The sequence below is a fragment of the Acomys russatus genome, chromosome 16, assembly GCF_903995435.1.
Source record: "Acomys russatus chromosome 16, mAcoRus1.1, whole genome shotgun sequence".
NCBI lineage: Eukaryota > Metazoa > Chordata > Mammalia > Rodentia > Muridae > Acomys > Acomys russatus.
Genome location: NC_067152.1, coordinates 2,840,509 through 2,859,156, shown reverse-complemented (window position 1 = coordinate 2,859,156; position 18,648 = coordinate 2,840,509). Strand labels below are relative to the sequence as shown.

General features: G+C 51.6%; 1 protein-coding gene across 1 annotated transcript in view; it reads left to right on the top strand.

Annotated features, from left to right (window-relative positions):
• The first annotated feature begins 1,456 nt into the window (after window positions 1-1,456).
• The window catches only part of Rph3al (rabphilin 3A like (without C2 domains)), a 101,292-nt gene continuing 84,100 nt past the window's right edge, over window positions 1,457-18,648 (top strand). Inside the window, exons 1-2 of the mRNA XM_051157981.1 lie at window positions 1,457-1,558; window positions 17,520-17,629. Coding sequence (XP_051013938.1) covers window positions 17,553-17,629 — 77 coding nt within the window. The 5' untranslated portion in view covers window positions 1,457-1,558; window positions 17,520-17,552. The remainder of the gene's footprint in view (window positions 1,559-17,519; window positions 17,630-18,648) is intronic.

Below are 18,648 nucleotides of genomic sequence, written 5' to 3'. Positions count from 1 at the left end.
ACTGGCTTCTTGGAGCTGAGCACCCAGGCCATACTATGGAGTCCCCTGTGCAGTGGTCGGAGGAACCGGGGGGTGGGGGGGTGGGGGGGTGGGGGGATAGGGCTGGGCTCACATCTCCAGTTTGCAAATAGCTCCTCCCGTTCTGCGAGCACTCTTGTCACCTTCTTAATATTGCTGCACTGTTGTTTTTTTTTTTTTTTTTTCCATTCTGATAAAGTTCAGTCATCTTTCTGTCATTGCTTATGGTTTGGTGCCACCAGTGAGGCTGTGAGTGAGGAGTGGGGGCACACAGACTGGGGTGCAGGGCATCATGCCAGCCAGCCTATCTAGAGATACACATGGCAGGGGAGGTGGGGTCCAGGGGATGACTGTGAACTCCAAGGTAAGGACACTGGGCTTGATCCTAAACTGAGCAGTGGGGGTGGGGGGGGGGGGGGTGGGGGTAGGGGGGTGGGCTGCAGAGGGTAATAGGCTGTAGGAGGTTGGGCAAAGCAGTAGTCTTCTCAGAGGCTTATTTCTGGGCCCAAGAAGGACAATGGCAGCATTGCTGCTAGCTAGCAAAGGTCCCTGCTGCCTGCCTGGCAGGTGTGGCACCTCTCACCCCAGCCACTTGCAAGATGAGACCGCTGACCTCCTCAGTAACAACCTTCGGTCTGCTCTGGCCTTTGACTACTTCCTGCCCACTCAGGTTCTGAGAGCCTCTGGTAGAGTGTTTGGAAGGTGCTTGACAACTCCCCCACCCCTTCCCCCTCCGGTTTATTGCCTCTGTTAGGCACCACCTGCCAACAGACAAGGTTTTCCAGGAGGAGGTGGGGGGGGGAGGGGAGTGTTGTGTCTGTGTGGGGGGTTGAGGGCGTAGCTCAAATCAAATTAGGCCACTTGTGGCAGCTATGGGGCACCAGGCAGTGGTTGTGGCCCTCTGGGCCTGTGCCTTTGTCTCTGCTCTTGTCATCCCCATGGACATGTGAGTGCCAGGCAGATGCCCAGTGGGCAGGCAGCACCTGTGGCTGGCTGCTGTGTCCTCCCTCTGATAGCTTGGGGTTGGGTTGAGCACTGTACATGTGGTTTTCACGTGGGAGTGTCTTAAAAACCTCGGAGACTCCTGGCTAGTGCCACTGGTTTTGTCTGGACCCTCCCTCTGCTCATCTCTGCACCAAGTCCTATTTTGGGGTGGCCCCCACTGCTGCACGGAGCCAAGGGGATGCTCACGGTGGGCATCTTTGCTTATCTGGGGTCCTTGGTAGCCAGCAGAGAAGTGGACAGCTGGCTCCTCAGCAGCATGGCACTTAACCTTGGAGTTGGAACAGAGAAACGTCTGTTTGTGTTTCCAGGAACAAGAGGAGACAGCTGGCCCGCAGATAGCAAGCTAGGTCAGCTGAGGGTTGCCTTGGCGGCCCAGCTTTACGCAAACAGCCAGGGCCAGGAGCTTGGGCGGAAGAAGGATGGAGAAGTAACTAGTGGGGCTGAGAACAGCAGCTTAAGAGCTGGTTTCTAGTCTGGGCTGCTCAGAGCAGGTGGAGGTGGGGCAGGCTGCTCAGGGACGCTCTCTACCTGGCAGGTAAGGAGTTGGGGCTTTCCTTCCAGACGTTCTGTCTCCTGGTAGGTTCTGTCCAGGCACTTCAATAAGCAGTCCCCAGGTGGGAACTGAAGTCAGATTTTCTTTGCAGAAACTATGTTGGGGCCTGGGCTTTCCACGCCCCACAAGCCACGTACATGAACACAGGTTGTTTTTGGATGGAGGGTCCTGGATGCGGTGGCTCATATCTGCAGTCCCCAGCCCTCAGGAAGCTCAGGCTGGAGGGTAGCAGAGAGTTCCAGGCCAACGTGGGTTATGAAGAGAGTTCCAGGCTTGCATAGATTACACGGTAAAGCTTCAGAGAAAGACAGAGAGGGAGAGAGAGAGAGACACAGAAAAAGACACAGAGACGGGCAGACAAACACACACACAGGGGACACAGAGAGAGGGAAAGTCAGAATGGTGGGGGACAGAGGAGGGGAGAAGACAAAGAGGGGAAAATGGGCAGGAGGAGACAGAGAGGGAGAGAGGAGAGATAGAAAGGGAGGGAGGGGGAGAGAGAGAGAGAGGAGACAGGGTGGGGGGCACAGTGGGAAGACAAAGAGAAAGAGAAGACAGAGAGAAATGGGGGGTGGGGGGAGAGAGAGAACACACACACAGAGACACACACAGAGACACACACAGAGACACACACAGAGGCATACAGATTCACGGACATGGACAGACACATGGACACACGAACAGACAGAGGACAGAAACACAGACATACAAACACACGGAGAGACATACACAGATACACATACGCACATACACACTTGAGCGCATGACTCTAACCAGGTTTTGGCAGCCCCTGGGAGGACCTAGCGTTGTCTGGGCAGAGCCTGGCTCTCCCTGACAGCATGATGTTTCCATAACTGTTGAGCCAAATTCTAATCCCATTTCCATATTTATGTTTGCTACTTCTTGACAGTCTGGCTAAGTAATGTTTTTACCTTGTTTTCTGGGGGCTTTTAACATTCCATTTATTTGCTCAGTGCGAGTGTATGCGCCCGGGTATGGCACAGTGTGTGAGTAGGTTAGAGGACAGCGTGCAGAAGTCTGTCCTTTCCCTGTATCATGTGACTCCCAGAGAGTGAACCCAGGTCACCAGGCTTGGCCAGCAAGTAGCCTAATTCACTGACTGGCCCATCATGTAGGCCGTGTGTGTGTGTGTGTGTGTGTGTGTGTGTGTGTGTGTGTGTGTGCGCGCGCGCGCTGTATAAAAGCAAGCTTATTTGTTCTTTTATCATGAGAAAAAAATAGAATTCTGGGATTTAGAAGTATGCCACTGCACATGACTAAAATGGTGGCTTAAATGCAGACTGGCTGATAATAGAGAGCAGGCAGTTGTGTTAGCTTACAGTGAACAGGATGGCTTTGAAGCCGTGTTGTAGTGACCCGTCAGCTGCTTTGCTGGTGCACGAAGGAATTGGCTTTCCAGTGAGGTCAAACCACTGCGCTGTAGTGTGTGTGTGTGTGTGTGTGTGTGTGTGTGTGTGTGTGTGTATACGCGCGTGAGTGTGTGCCTGTGTGTGTACGCGCGTGAGTGTGTGCCTGTGTGTGTACGCGCGTGAGTGTGTGCCTGTGTGTACGTGCATGAGTGTGTGCCTGTGTGTGTGCGTGAGTGTGTATGTGTGCGTAAGTGTGTGCCTGTGTGTGCCTGTGTGTGTGTGCGTGAGTGTGTGCCTGTGTGTGTGTGCGTGAGTGTGTGCCTGTGTTGTGTGTGCGTGAGTGTGTGCCTGTGTGTGTGTGCGTGAGTGTGTGTGTGTGCGTGAGTGTGTGCCTGTGTGTGTGCATGAGTGTGTATGTGTGCGTGAGTGTGTGCCTGTGTGTGTGTGTGTGCGTGAGTGTGTGCCTGTGCAGAGCCCAGAATTCATTGTCCAGTGTCTTCCTTGTTTCTGTCCCTTTTTTTAAGGCAGGGTGTAGCTGGCTAGCCAGTGTGCTCTGGAGATCTGCCCGTCTCTCCCAGCACAGGGGCTACAGATTTGTGTGCTGCCCAGCACCACACCCTGTTTTTTATGTGGGTGCTGGGGTTGTGAAGTTGGGGGCCTCATGCTTATACATCAGGCACTTTACGGCAGCCTCCCCTATCCCCCGACTGCTGTAATTTAAAGTAGTGAGGCGTGCGTGTGTTTTGCGACATTCTGTAGCTCTGTACTGTGTTGGGGAAAGTCCTGATCTTCTGCTTAAGACACAACACGTGTGACAGCGATGCGCCATCTACGTTTGTAATGAAAGCCACGAGGGCATGCAGTTGTAGGTTAATGAAACATCTATTTTTTTCCCCCCTAATTCAAGCTCACAGATCCCTTCTCAACCGCCCAGGGAACACAGTGACCAAAGGGGTTGTTCCATGCTTCCCCACCCCACCCCACCTCCCTCCCCCCGACCCCACCTCCCCCCCTACCTCCCCCTCCTTTCTCATTTGATCCCTTCTCTCTTTTCTTTTTTTCCTTGAGAGATAGTGCTACTGTGTAGCCAGGCTGGCTTCAAACTCGTCCTCTCGCTGCCTTCCTCTCCTGAGTGCTGGGGTTATAGCTGCACACCCTTAATGTGTGTGTCGACTGTGAACACATTGTCCCAGAAGTCAGAGGCCTTTCTTGGTCTTAGTGCTCCAGGACATCAAGGGACACCGTGAACGCCTTAGTCAGTAGTGCACATGGTCAAGTGGAGCCATGGTGCTTAGCATCCCCACCTCCCAGACGAGATTGGGATCTGTCGCCCCAGTGCGGTGTTGGTCGAACTGTGTCCCTCAAAAGGATATACTGGTGTCCTTCCTGCCTTTCGGTGCCTCTGAATGTGGCTTTTACTCGGAAACAGGGTCGTTCCAGTTGTAATTACTAGATAGAGACCTTTCTGGAATGAGATGCTATCTGATTCCAGCTTACTTGTAATCCCAGTACTCAGGAGGTCGGGGGAGGAGGAATGCAAGTTCTAGGCTAGTCTGGGCTATGCAGTAAGTTCTGGGGCCAGCCTGGGCTATGTGATAGCAAGCTCCTACCTCAAAACAAAAACAAAAACAGAAAACAAACCACAACAAAAAACAAACAAACAAAAACCCACAACAAAGAGAACATGGGCTGAGAATATAGCTTAAAGGGCCATGGGTTCAGTCTCCAGTACAAAAGAAAAGAAAAAGGAGAAAAGTCAGACTGGGGCCGGGGTTATGGTAGCCCAGGGCAGGCACTGGGTTCTAGCCTCAGCTTTGGAGGAGGGAGGAAAAGGGAGCAGGAGAGGGAGGGAGGAGAAAGAGGAGCGCTGTGTGAAGACAGACAGACAGACAGACAGACGGGCAGGCAGGCAGGCAGACAGACAGACAGACAGACAGGCAGGCAGGCAGACAAGAGCCGCTTACAGTGCAGACAGAACTTGGACAGTTGCAGCACCCAGGTAACTCTGAGGGCCGCCGGTGGGCGCCAGTGGCTAACAGGTGAGGGGCACCTTCTGCTCCTGAGGCCGCTGCAGACCGCACTCAGCCCGACTCATACCCTGCTTTTAGACCTGCCCTAGCAACTCTGTGGCAGCGCCCCTAGGTCACAGCTCTGGCCTAGTGCCAGCAGGAACAAGTGCTACTGGAAGCTGGCCTGCGCTGGCCTGCACTGGCCTGCACAGCTCCCCTCCTGTGCCTTGCCAGGTGATTCTTGCCCAAGGAACGTGGTTACCCCTACTTGCCACAATTGCAAGTTCCTACCTCCCCTGCATCAGGCTTTTTAGAAGCCACAAAAGCAAAGCTGCGCCTCTGGGGACACGAGGGCAGAGCTTGTGGCAGAGGACAGGGAGGAAGGAAAGTGTTTGGCATCTCATTTCAGGTGGAGGCTTTTCATCCTGGGGAGAAGAGAAGCATTTGTTTCAAGTTAGACAAAGAGGCAGGCAGTTGCTTGGGGTCATTGGCCTGGGCATCCCAGCTCCTTAAAGAATCCAGGGATTAAATAAAAGATGATGACGTAATATTAAGGTGTCTGTGGGAGGTGTCTCATCCTGCCAGAGGATGAAAAGAGCCGCCTCTGCCAGGCCCCCAGCAACTGAGCTGCTACCGGGGCCTGATGCATATTCGGTACCCGGTGAGTCTGCCGGGCAGATGGTGCAGTGGGGCCACGTGCTGCTCGGTCTTGCTTGGGTGAGAGGCCAGTGATGGGCCCTTTGCTTCGTGACTACGTAGGCGTGAGTACAGCAGGAGTCCAGCGTTTATCGCTCTCCAAAGGGCACAAGTGAAAAGGCCAGTCTAGGAAGACTCTGCCCTAGTGATTTACCTGCCCTGTCTCCTCCTCCTCTCTCTTTTTTTTTTAAATATTTATTTATTATTATGTATACAGTGCTCTGCCTGCATGTACACCTTCAGGCCAGAAGAGGGCATCAGATCACATTACAGATGGTTGTGAGCTACCATGTGGTTGCTGGGAATTGAACTTGGGACCTCTGGAAGAGCAGGCGGTGCTCTTAACCACTGAGCCATCTCTCCAGCCCCTCCTCCTCTCCTCTTATCTGTGCTTAAATATATTCAAATATTTAAAGCCACAAAATTATTTTTGAGACAGTTGTTTCGCTGTGTAGCACTGGCTGACCTGGAACTCACTATGTAGACCAGGCTGTCCATGAATCCCAGGTGCTAGCATTAAAGGTGTGTACTATCACCCCTGGCCATCACATTTCTTACAAGTCATATTTATTGTGTGTGCGCATAATGAGGTGTACATTCAAAAGCACTTATGTGGAGGACATAGGGTAACTTGAAGGAACCAGTTCTCTCTTTCCTCAGTGTGGGGTTGGGCATCAAAATCTGGTCGTCAGGCTTGGCAGCAGGTCCCTTTACCCACGGGGCCGATCTACCAGCCCATGGACACCTTTCTTTAAAAGTTAGGAGTTAAAAAATAAAATAAAATAAAAGTTAGGAGTTGTGGCTGATGCCTGTAATCCCAGTGCCTGGGAGACTGAGCGAGGAGGATTGCCTTGTGTTTGAGGCTAGCTTGTGTTTTAGTCTGGGCCATGGGGATGGGGGTAGCAAAGGAAGGCAAAATAAAGCAACAGCAAACAACTTCAACTTTTCTTCATTAGATTGAAGAAAAGCTTCACTGATAATTCCAAATGGCGTCCTGCCACTTTAACCGTGTGTGTTCTGGGCTGCGTCACCTTTCCTCTGCCTCCTGGTTGGCTCCTCTTCTGCGGCCAGCCTTGCTGTGTCGCCCTTTTGCACGTCATCTGTCATTTTCGACATTAACTGTGACCTTGTGCCTGGATGTGTTACTGATCATTCCTCAAGCGTCTGGGTCCTGTCTGGGTTTCTAGTTGGTGCGAGCCATCTTGCCACGTGGCCAGAGGCAGGACAAGAGAGACCCGCTCATAAATGGGTGTAGGCACGTGGGGGGAGGGGTCTCCCCCATGATTGGAGTGATAGGAGGTGAGGTAGCTGCTCAAGCCATGCTTTGTGGGCTACAGTGTACTGGTTCTTTGAATGTGTGCCAAACACTCATCTTGTCCAGATGCTGTGCTAGGCCAGGGACACTGAGGACATCCCTAGACACTGAGGACATCACATCTCCAGAGTTGTCTTCATAGGGACAGCAGAGACAAAGAACCCAGAGGATACAGATACCAGGGTAGGGTCAGTCCAAATGTTGGGTAGAGAGAAGCCACAGACTCCCCATAAGAGGTGGGGCTGAGTATCTGTACGGAGACAGTAGGAAGAAAGCGTCCCAGGTGAGGGCTCGTGAATGGGTCAGTGGGTAAGGTGGAATACTGCACAAGCCAGGCCGCCTTCAACACCCACCCATAGAGAGACAGACAGACAGACAGTCACACACACACAGAAATAATAACTTTTAAGCATTTTTTTCTTTTTTAATATTTAATTTTAATTTATCTCTGTTGGTGTGAGGGTGTCAGATCTTGGAGTTACAGACAGTTGTGAGCTGCCATGTGGGTGCTGGGAATTGAACCCTGGTCCTTTGGAAGAGCAGGCAGTGCTCTTAACCACTGAGCCATCTCTCCAGCTCCACTTTAAGCGGTTTTTATTTTTTATAATGTATTCATATTGCATCCCGATTGTTACCCCCGGCTCCCTCCCCTAGTCCTCTGAAGGGGGACCCTCCCCTATTATCTGACCCCAGCCTATCAAGTCTCATAAGGACAGTCTGCATCCTCTTCCTCTGTGGCCCCGAAAGGCTGAGATCAAATCTCAGGCACCAGAGTCCATTTAAACATGGGTCTGGGGAGATGGCTCAGTACTTAAGTACTCGCTGTACCAGTGTGTGGACTTGAATTCTGATACCCAGAATCCATGTAAATACTAATGGGTATGGAACTCTCCCGCCCCTGTGATTCTAGTCTCCAAAGACGGAGACAGGTGACCCCCCCAGGACAAGTTGGCCAGTGAGACCAGCTATGTTGGAGCTCTAAGTTTGACCGTCCTGCCTCACTGAATAAGATATTCTGTCCCAGGCAACGGAGGATTCCTGACACCAATCTTCCACATGCATGTACTGTTCCATACATGTCATGCATGCTACGTATAAACATGCCTACTCCATGTGCACACTGCCCACACAAAGTGGGGGTGGGGAGGAGAGCTGCTCAGAGTGCTTTTTGCCAAGCCTGATGACCTCAGTTCCGACACAGGGTGGAAGCGGAGAGTTGGCCACCACTAGTGCCCCTCTGGCCTCCACAGGCATGATGTGGCATGCATGTGACCACATTACCACACGTGCACACACACACACTATAAATCAACGAATATGGTTTTTTAAAAGTCAGCATGTGGTAGCGTCACCCTTAATCCCAACACTTGGGAGGCAGAGGCAGGTAGATCTGAGTTTGAGGCCAGCCTCCTGGTCTACAGAGTGAGTTCCAAACCAGCCAGGGCTACATAGTGAGATCCTGTCTTAAAATAACAACAAAAATGTCCTAGGTGAAAGGATGCGGGGCACAGGGCTAGGCACCTGGTATCTGTCTGGGTTCTAGTGCCTAAAACCTGATGGGGTGGGGCTGCTTTGTTTTTTGGCTTGTTTTGTTTTGGTTTTGGTTTTTTTTGGAGGCAAGGTTTCTGTGTCCTGGAACTCACTTTGTAAACCATGCTGACCTTAAACTCACAAAGATCCACCTGCTTCTGCCTCCTGAGTGTTGGGATTAAAGTCGCCTGGCTTACTTGATTTTTCTAAAGGAACGCGGCAATAGGCAGGAGTTTTCTGGCCTAGATCATGGACACTTTTGAGTGCAGCTTGGGTTTTTTGCCCTGTGGTGTGTGGAGCCGTGGACATTTCTGAGCACATTCTGACCTGTGCTGCTAAAGAAGTGCACTCGCACTCCCCCCCCCCTCTCTTCAACACAAAGGATTTCTGTGTGAGCCCCAGGAGGCCCAAAGTCTGATTAGGAAGCAATGCTACAGCACTGGAGGAGGCGGTTGGAGGCAGGCAGCCAGAGCTAGGAGGAAGAGAGAGCTTGCCCAAGCAGTCAGATCTGGCAGGAGGCACAAATGACAGGGCAGAGTGTACATCTCATCTTGAATCCTTCCTGTCATTCCAAGGTGCTCCTGAGTGAGCGGTGCTTTTGAGTTCCAGATGGGCCTCGGAGGCTGCTTGTCCGAATCTTTCTTCCTCTGAGAGCAGCCTGACAGGTTGAGCAGACATCCCCATGTTGATGTCTGGCTCACCTTATCTCGCAGCTATCATCCTGTTTCCCGTATCATAGTAACAGAGCAGATGTCAGGGCCTGTTGCTAAGGATTCCTGGAACACTGGTGCCTGGGTGGGGGGTGAAGGGCTTTCACACAGCGCCCAAGGCCTCAGCAAGCACTCAAGTGCCCAGACTCCCCTCCCGTCCCCAAGGGCCAGGTTGTTTTGCCCTCCGGGTATGGTGTGTATGGGGACAGCTCTAGGTGGTGGTTTCCGCCCTGGCAGAGCTATGGTGAGTTAGGAGCTTGGGGGTCAGACAGCAGTGTTTCTGGGGTCATAGGAACCCCGAGGACTCATGGTAGGAAGGACTTTGTAGAAGGGGGTCACCGCCCCCCACCCCCTACTTTGCATGAGCCTTTCCCTCTTGGTTTGCCTGTTTGTTCTTATGCTGCTTGGGGTAAAAAAAAAAAAAAAAAAAAAAATGCACTTTACCATTGAGCCATAGCCCTAGCTCTCACTCCACTCTGCTGGCTCCCTGTTACAGTGCCTGCCATGGCCCATTCAACCACCAAGATGCTAACACCAGCACTGGTCCTCCCAACTCTGAGCTAAGGAGACAGAAGCCTTTAAAGTAGATGCAAAGATTTTGTAAAAAGGAGACTTTGGAGGTGGGGGTGGTAAGCGACTAGAATTATATACTCTTGAGCATAATTAATTGAAGATCTATGGCTAGTCCTTTCCAAAAACACAACATTGACATTAGGCTGACAGGACCCAGCTGCCTCCAACAGGTTTTTCCTGATGAGCAATGAGACAGTTTGGAGAAGGCAGGCAAGAGGCCCACGGCTCACAGCTTTGAGTGGCTGTGAACGCTACTGTGACAAAGCGGGCTCAAAGCATGTTTCACAAAAATGCACACTCCACGTCTCTCTTGAGAACTTTTTTTTTAAAGATTTATTTTATTTTATTATTAAGTATACAGTGTTCTTCCTGCATGTACCCCTGCAGGCCAGAAGAGGGCATCAGATCACATTATATATGGTTGTGAGCCACCATGTGGTTGCTGGGAATTGAACTCAGGACTTCTGAGAGAGCAGGCAGTGCTCCTAACCGTTGAGCCATCCCTCCAGCCCTCTCTTGAGAACTTGTCCTAAGGAAGTCATCAGAGATGGCCACCGAGTGGACCTTGAAGGATATCCATTTCTGTGTGGCATAGATGAAGAAAACTCAGAAGTCACCAATGTGTCCTCTACCTAGAATACGTAGAACCATAAAGTCATAACTTTAAGGAATTTTGGGAGGCACGGGATGGTAGTCACCTGAATGAACACGGTAGGCTAAGAGCCCAATTTTGCTTAAAATCTGTGTGTAAATCCCTAGGGAAACTCCGGAAGTCCACACTCTGTTAAGACCCTGAGCATCGTCCTGGGGGAGGAGTGATGGGTGAGTTTGTGGTGTATGGAAGGGAGGGAGCGTATTGTGACACACACATGGGATGGTTGGAGGACAACTTCTAGGAGTTGGTCCTCTCTGTCGTGTGAATGCTGGGTACCAAGCTCAGGTCGTTGGGCCTGGAGGCAAACACCCATACCCACTGAGCCAACTCTCTGGCTTCTGGTTTTCTTTAGCATGCCATAGCCCACAGAGTCCAGGGCATTAAGTTCTCAATGGAGATAAGTCCCATGGGGACTCCGGCAGTGACCACCCGAGATGGCCAGGCCTTGACTTTGGAGAGAACTTGGTTTCTCAGCAACAAGGTGTTTGTTCTTATGGGTTGTGCTCAGAGTTGGCAGGTGCTTATGAACCTCCCGTCCCCAAGGAATTTCCTCAAGAAGTTGGCATAAGCCACTCTTGTCCCTGCCTGCCCTCGGCACGCCATAGCCTCCACTGAAGGGCCCCCTTAGTGTGCCTCCTAGGTGCAGCCTCTTCTCAGCTTGTTTCATCCAGCACGCGATGAGAGACACTGGGAGGCGAGCTGCTTCCCCCGCAAAGGGCCCGTGGGTACCTCAGGCCCTCCAGGGAAATCAACCGAGCTGTCAGGCAGAGCCATTCACTGCCACATGGCAGATGACGCATGGGGAATCCTGAGGAACTAGCCGCCTGTGAGCCAACCAGGGCACAGAGCCTGGCTACAGCTGTCCTGTCTGGTCTTTGCACATCTGGTCTTTGGTTAAATGTCTCTCCACAGCTCAGCTTAGCAGGCAGTCCCCTGCAGCAGGTTCTGTGCTGAGCCACAGGAGATAGAAAGGAGAGGACACGGGGACACCGGAACCACAGTGTAGGGGGAGAGGAGATAGAAATGTCACTGCAAGGCCAGGCAGGGACCCCTGAGCCAGTCTCCAGGCTTGAGGGGGTCTGCCCCGCCCCCCGGCAGCAGTCTTGACTTGGCTTCATTGAACACGCGCAGCTACGGCCGGCACACATTACACACACTCAACGCACCTCTAGCCTCTTGCCAGCCACAGCTCAGATGACCTTAGAGACCCTGTGTGCTATCTCTCCCTGGTTAACAGAGGAAGTGACCAGAGCCCCGCTCTCTGTCCACGCCCCTCTGGTTCCCTCTAGGCTAGTTCTACCCTTCCCCCTGCATAGGCGAGCTCGTCTTTGTGCGTCCTTCTTTTCAACAAACTTTTGTTTTGTTTCCCTCATGAATTATTAACAAATAGGTAAGGCACACATTTAACACACACACAGAGTCCTGTTGATGGAAGCTGTGAGGTCCCAACTGCGTGTGTGTGTGTGTGTGTGTGTGTGTGTGTGTGTGTGTGTGTGTGTCTAGGCATTGAACCATGAGCTTTGAACACACTGGGCAGGCTCATTACTGTGAACTATACTTCTAGCCCTTGTCTGTTTGTTTGCTTGTTTGTTTTGGAGACAGGGTCTTTCTAATGTAGTTCAGGCTGGTCTTGAACAAATATGTGAGTCACAGTCCTCCCTCAGTGAGGACCAGGGCAGGCATGTTGGGTGGTGTGTATACAGTTTGGCAGAGGAGTACTTAGGTAGAGGGGGGTTGGGGTGGGGTGGCATAGTGAGACACTAATCGGCTGCCAAGTGAGGGAGCCGGCGGCCAGCTCGGCCCAAAGAGGTTTGGCAAACCCAAGCTGGCTCTGTGGCAGGCTCCTAAAATGGGCCTCCTCAAGAGTTGCCCTTTCTGTCCTCCCGTCTGTCCCGAGGCTGCTCCGTGTGAAGGACGGACAGCTGTGCGTTTGGAGGTGCCAGCTGCAGCCTAGGGTGTTCTAGTCTCTGACCTTCATTCTGAGCCACTTCCGTGGACATGCTTGGCTGAGGATTTGTCATCCTCATGTCCCTGCCCGGTCAGTGCCATGACCCCAAGCCCTGGAAGTGACATCTCCCATCTCTCTTGGTCTCCCCGGAGCATCTGACTGGAGGTTTGTCTGTCTTGCAGTGACTCCCAGTGACTCCCATCTCCTCACCCTGTAGACGGGGCTGGAGTCGGAGGGGTCAGATTGGAGACACCCCTAGCCTCCCTCCCAGGGCCTGGCAGCAGCCCTGGCCTACACCCTTTGTACATCTCAGCGGTGAGAATCCCGGTACAGGGCATGCAGAGAATCATGCAGGCCTTGGATCCCTCGGGTATAAGTGGGGAAACAGAGCCCCAGCAAGATGATTGACTTGTCCTAGACATTTAGTAAATTTGCATGAATATCTATCGGGGGGTTTTATTTTAATTAATTTGTTTATTTATTCATTCACTCTACATTCTAATTGTAGCCCCTCCCCCTCTCCTTCTGGCCCCGCCCTCTCTTACTCTTCCCCCCGCCCCCCTGCCATTTTCCCTCCCTTGCCCCTCAGAAAAGAGGAGTTTCCTCCACCAACCCACCCCAGCATATCCAGTCATATCAGGACTGAGCGCATTCTCTCCCTTGGTGGCTTGGCAAGGCAGCCCCACCAAGGGGAGTGATTGAAAAGCAGGCAACAGAGTCCATGTCAGAGACAGCCCTCGCTCCCCTTACTGGGGGACCCACATGAGGACCGACCCAGTTGTCCATTGGGTGCATATGTGTAGGGGCCCTAGGTCCAGTCCATGCGTGGTTCTTGGTTGGTGCCTCCATGGGCCTAGGCTGTTTGTCTCTGCTTGTCTCTTGTGGAGACCTTGTCCCCTCAGAGTCCCTCTGTCCTTCCCCTCAACTCTTCCACAAGGCTCCCTGTGCTCTGCCCATTGTTTGGCTGTGAGTCTCACCATCTGTTTCCATCCATTGCTGGGTGGAGCCTCTCAGAGGACAGCTGTGCTTGGTGGCAGTCTGCAAGCATAGCAGAGTGTCGTCGTTAGCAGTGTCAGAGGTTGGCTCTCTCCTTGATGTGGGTCTCAGGTTGGGCCAGGCATTGGTTGGATAGTCCCTCAATCTCTGCTCTGTCTTTAGCTGCCCCCTCCCTGCCACCATGGGCCTCTCCCTCCAGCTGCAATAAAGTCCACCCTCTGTGCTTAGGTAGAAAGTGACAGGAGGCAGTGGAAGCTCTGCCATGTGAGTGTTGGCAGGCCAGCACAAGTAGCTGTGTGGTCCTTTCATAGCCTCTTAAACCTTCTTCTCATCTTTTTTTTTTTTTTTTTTTTTTTTTTTTTTTTTTTAAGATTTGTTTATTTATTACATATACAGAGTTATAGAGTTCTGCCTGCGTGTACACCTGCACACCAGAAGAGGGCACCAAATCTCATTCTAGATGGTTATGAGCCACCATGTGGTTTCTGGGAATTGAACTCAGGACCTCTGGAAGAGCAGACAGTGCTCTTAACCTCTGAGCCATCTCTCCAGCCCCTGATCTTCTCATCTGCTAATGGAAAGAATTTTGATTACATTAGGAAGGATACAACAGGTTGGCCCAGGGGTGGCCTCAGATTGTATAGAAGTGTGCTGGGTCCCTAGCTTGTGGCCTAATGGTGTGGCTAGGAAGTGAGACTTCGTTCCCTAGAGATGCTCTGGGGGCGGGGGTGGGGGGGTGGGCATCCCCACCTTCTCCTGACCCCCTTTCATTCTCTGCCATCACAGGGTCCTTCCACTGTCCCCTGCTTCTCCTCCCGGCTCATCCTGCCACAGCCTTCAGTTTAGAAGCTTCTGCAGAAGTTGTTCTCAGTACAGAGACAACCCTCCCCCCCCAGGTTCCCTGGCTTGCTCCTGCCTTCCAGGGTCACCCCAATTACTCCTCTGCTTCTGTAGAGTGGCCAGCAGAGTATGAGGGCACACCTACCTTCTTCTGTGTTCAGCCATAGAGGAACTGTCAGGTTCACGGTGTGCTGCCCTGGACACATTGGTCTGGGCACAGCGCCCCCTGCAGGTTGGGGCAGACCTGGGCAGCCTGCACAGAACCTGTCTACACCTGTCATAGTCCTTCCATTTCTTGACATGCCCAGAGTGTTAGGAAAAACAGCATATGAGCCGTGTGTTTTAAATATTTACTTCGAGCAGAGTAACACATTTTACACTCCTGTAGCAGCGTGACCACGCTGTTCACAAGCTAACGGAAACTGAAAAACAACCACCCCACAGTGCACCAGAGGCCTGGCATGGGGCGCAGATTTAAGCTTTTTTTTTTTTTTTTTTTTTTTTAATGGACATGGCATTCTTATTTTTGTATTTGATTTATTTTGGGGAGCAGCACATGCCATGGCATGCATGTCGAGCTCAGAGGTCAGTCTGAAGGAGTTGGTTCTGACCTTCCACCATGTGGGCCCCGGGGATCAAACTCCGGCCGTCAGGCTTGGTGACAGGCACCTTTATGCTGCTATGAGCCGTCTCTTCATCCTTGAACTAGTTATTTTTACACTTGCCTGTTTTTCTGGACTATATTAGCACCATTTGGGAGCCTGCCCAGAGGCGCGTGGCTTGCCAAGGGAGCCTCTGCACCTGGCTGGTTGGGGATTCTTTCCTGAAGTGTGGACCAAGGTGGACTATCAAGTCCAGCTGCGAAGCTTGGGTACCAGGATGGACCTGTGGGATGGTAGTCTGCTATGTACTGCCCGGCCATTTAGCTCCAGCCCACACACTGCCCCCTGGTGGCCATCATGGGCACGGGCCACTTTGGTCTGGAAGAGCGATTTTCTAAGCCTGGTTCAGGGTTCCTTGAGGGTCCCCAGCACTTTGCCGAGATCCCTAAGATCAAAACTGTTTTCTTCAACATCAGACTCTTGGCCTCTTTCACAAGCATAGAAAATGGAAAGCACTCAGATGTGCCTTCAGAAGCCACGCTGGAACTAGTTCTTAAGAAAGTGCCATCTGCTGAGTTTTGGTGCAGAAAAACACACACCATTATCTGGGAAAGCTATTAGAATACTCCTCTGCCTCCCACGCATCCCGCATATCCGTGAGAGCCTGGACGCCTTCCATGTTCTTCACCAGAACAACATCTCCGAAGGTCAAAAGGAAAGTCCGACAAAAACACCCATCTGTCTTCAGTTGGTCCCCAAGTCAAAGTTAATTCTAAAAAGATTAAAAAAAAACAAAAAAAAAAACAAAAAAAACCAGTCCTGGTCCTCACATGAATTGTCCTTGTTTTGAAAACGCATGTTTTTCTCATTAAAAAAATATATAAATTATGTGAATACCTAATAGGCTTAATATCTGTAATGAAACTTCTTAGATTTCCCAGTAAAATACCAATAGATATAGCTCATATATTTTGGAATGTTCAAAATTGTAGTTTTCACTGTATGTGTAAGGGCACGTATGTTAGTCAGTGGATGACTCTGGACTGTTTTCTCTTCGTCCACCTTCATGTGGGTTCTGGGAATTGAACTCATGTTATCAGGCTTGCACAGCAAGCGCTTTACTTGCCAAACCAGCCCCCAAAATATATTTAAAAAAAAATAATATCTGAGTTGGAATCCACATATTGAAACTATCACCCCTACCTAATTCCAGAATACCTTCATCAGCCCACGAAGAAACCCTAAAGGAAACCATGAGATGTCGCTGTCCTCTTGTGCCAGCTAGTGAACATTAGTCTACCTCTATAAGTTTGCCTGTTCTGGACACTTCTACACACAGTGCCACACAGGATGTGATCTCTTGTACAAGCCTGGCTTTTTCACTTAGTGTAACATTCTCAGGGTTCGGCCCTGTTAGAGCAGGTCTGAGGACTTCTTCCGTCCAATGGACAGTTGTTTCACCGTTACCAGTTGGTGGGTATTTTAGTTGTTCCTCCGTTAGGGGCTGTTGGGAATAGCATAACTAAAGAACATGTCTGCGAGGACACATGTTCTCAGTCCTCTTGTGGTTGGTACCTAGGACAGTTGAGTTTCTGGGACACGTGGTAAGTCTGTGGTTAACATGTTGAGGAAATTTCCAACCTTGATGTTTTTTTAAATTATTTTTACGTGTTTGTGTGTTTTGCCCGGGTGTATCTGTGCACGTGCATGCAGTACCAACGGAGGCCAGAAGAGGGCACCAGGCCCCCTGGAACTGGAATTACAGGAGTCTGTAAACCGCCATGTGGGTGCTAAAATTTGAACTTGGGTCCTCTGGAAGAACAGTTAGAGCTATTAACTGCTGACCCATTTCTCTAGCTCCCCCCCCCCCCGAATATAAAGGGGCCCTGAATTTGCAATCCACTGGACAGGACTGGATGAAATCAAAGGTCATACGTGGGCACACTGACCCAAGTTCATCTCTCTTCCTCTCCCACATGTGCTCACACATGCACACACGCACACCCTTGCGCCCTTTACAAAGCACATGCAACAGCTTTGTAATAGGCTGACTGAGTTGGCCTTCTGCTCAGTAACGCACAGAAAGTCGCCTAAGCTACACTACTTTTCTGTTGAATTATCCGGTCCTAGAGAAGATCCCCTCCTGCAGGATTTTCAGGGATAGCCCTTGTGGACAATGACTTTTAAAACTGTGCCTAGTGGAGGTGCTGGCTGCCACCCTATGCCTTGGCCTTGGAGGACACTGTGGCTTAGGTGAGAATCTCTTAGGGAGCACAGCACAGCACAGGGCTTTAAGCTGCCATTTTGGTCCAGTGGAAGTAGGGGAAAGTGGAGAGAGTCACAAGCTTGCCTCAGTGTCTTGCTACGCCTCATAGGCCTGGGCCTCAAGCGTGTGCTGCGGGCAGCAGGGCTGTGTGGGAAAGGACAGGGGTCTGGTGCTCCTCAGGGCTTGTCAGCTGAGCTGAAAGTTGCTGAGAGCGTGCCTTCTCCTATCCCTTTTTGATTGTCACAAGCAACATGGGCTGATGGCATGTCTACCCTGGTCACTTAGCCACGTAATGCGCCTAGTCACCCACCCCAAGATTCCAAGCCTTTGAGCGAGGCCCTTGCTGGATGCAGGAGTGAGAGGCTTAGCAGGGACCCTGACCACCATCAGCACCCCACCATTGACATGTGCTTTTCTCTCCCTCTAGCCTCAGATGTGACTCCTGCCCTGGGCCGCGCTCCCAGCCATGGCTGACACCATCTTCAGCAGCGGAAATGATCAGTGGGTTTGCCCCAACGATCGGCAGCTTGCTCTGCGAGCCAAGTAAGTACCTCTGTGGCCTGCAGGAGTGGCCCTTCTATCTTCACTTGCTGCCATCCTCCTGGTCTTTTGCAAGGTTTGTTCGCTGGGAGAGGTTTAGAGAGAAGTGATTTGTCAAATGCACACCACTTTGTGGGCGGGGGTCGGGGTGTGTGGGAATTAGCCCATTTCTCAGATCAGGAGAGTAGGGCCTGAACTCCTTGCCCGAGTCACTTGTGAATGGCTGGGTTGGGACCCCATCTGAGTCCAGCTGGCTCCCACACCTCTGCTCTTTTACAACCGTCCACGGGGACCAAGGCCTCCGCATTGGCCCTGCTCCTGTCACTGAGCCTGGCACATAGTAGGACAGCACAGAACGCAAGCCTGTTCCCTGAGTGAACAGTAGAGACCACAGCAGGGTTGTTCTCCTTCTGTGGCTCCTGTTTTCCTATTAATGCTCAGCCTAGTGACCCTTTAGTTCCAGTTGGGCCACCCCCCGACACACACACATACACACACTTTGCACCTGTGGCTGGGCCTCTTAGATGCCCCTCTTGCCTCCTCGTCTCTTTTAGCTCTCCGGTGGGTGTCGTCCCTGGCTCTGATAGGTCAGGAATATCCCTGCAGCTGTCAGACTGTGTCAGTACCAGGAGCCAGCGTTTCCCAGCTGGGACCAAGTTTAAGAAATTCGCAAATAGACATTATGAGCCTGCGGGGGACAGAGCTGAGACATCAAAGGGGGATAGAAAAATTAATCTGAAACGCTCAGGAGGGATGCTGTCATGTGTGACGTGTGAGCATCTTTGCTCCACAGCTCACTGGTCCTCTCCATCTGGGTGCCTCCGCCCCTCCTCACCCCACCCCTGCAGGGAGAGTGACTAGGGATGAGGTTAAGCTCTCTCACCATCTCCCCTGATGCCAGGCCAATGAGGTGACCTCCATGGCAGGGCACAAGTTGCTGGGAACCCAGCTGTCCTTTGACCCTTCAGTGTGCTGCTGAGAGCTAGGGCCGCCTTTCACACGAGCCTCTGTGAGTGTCTCCT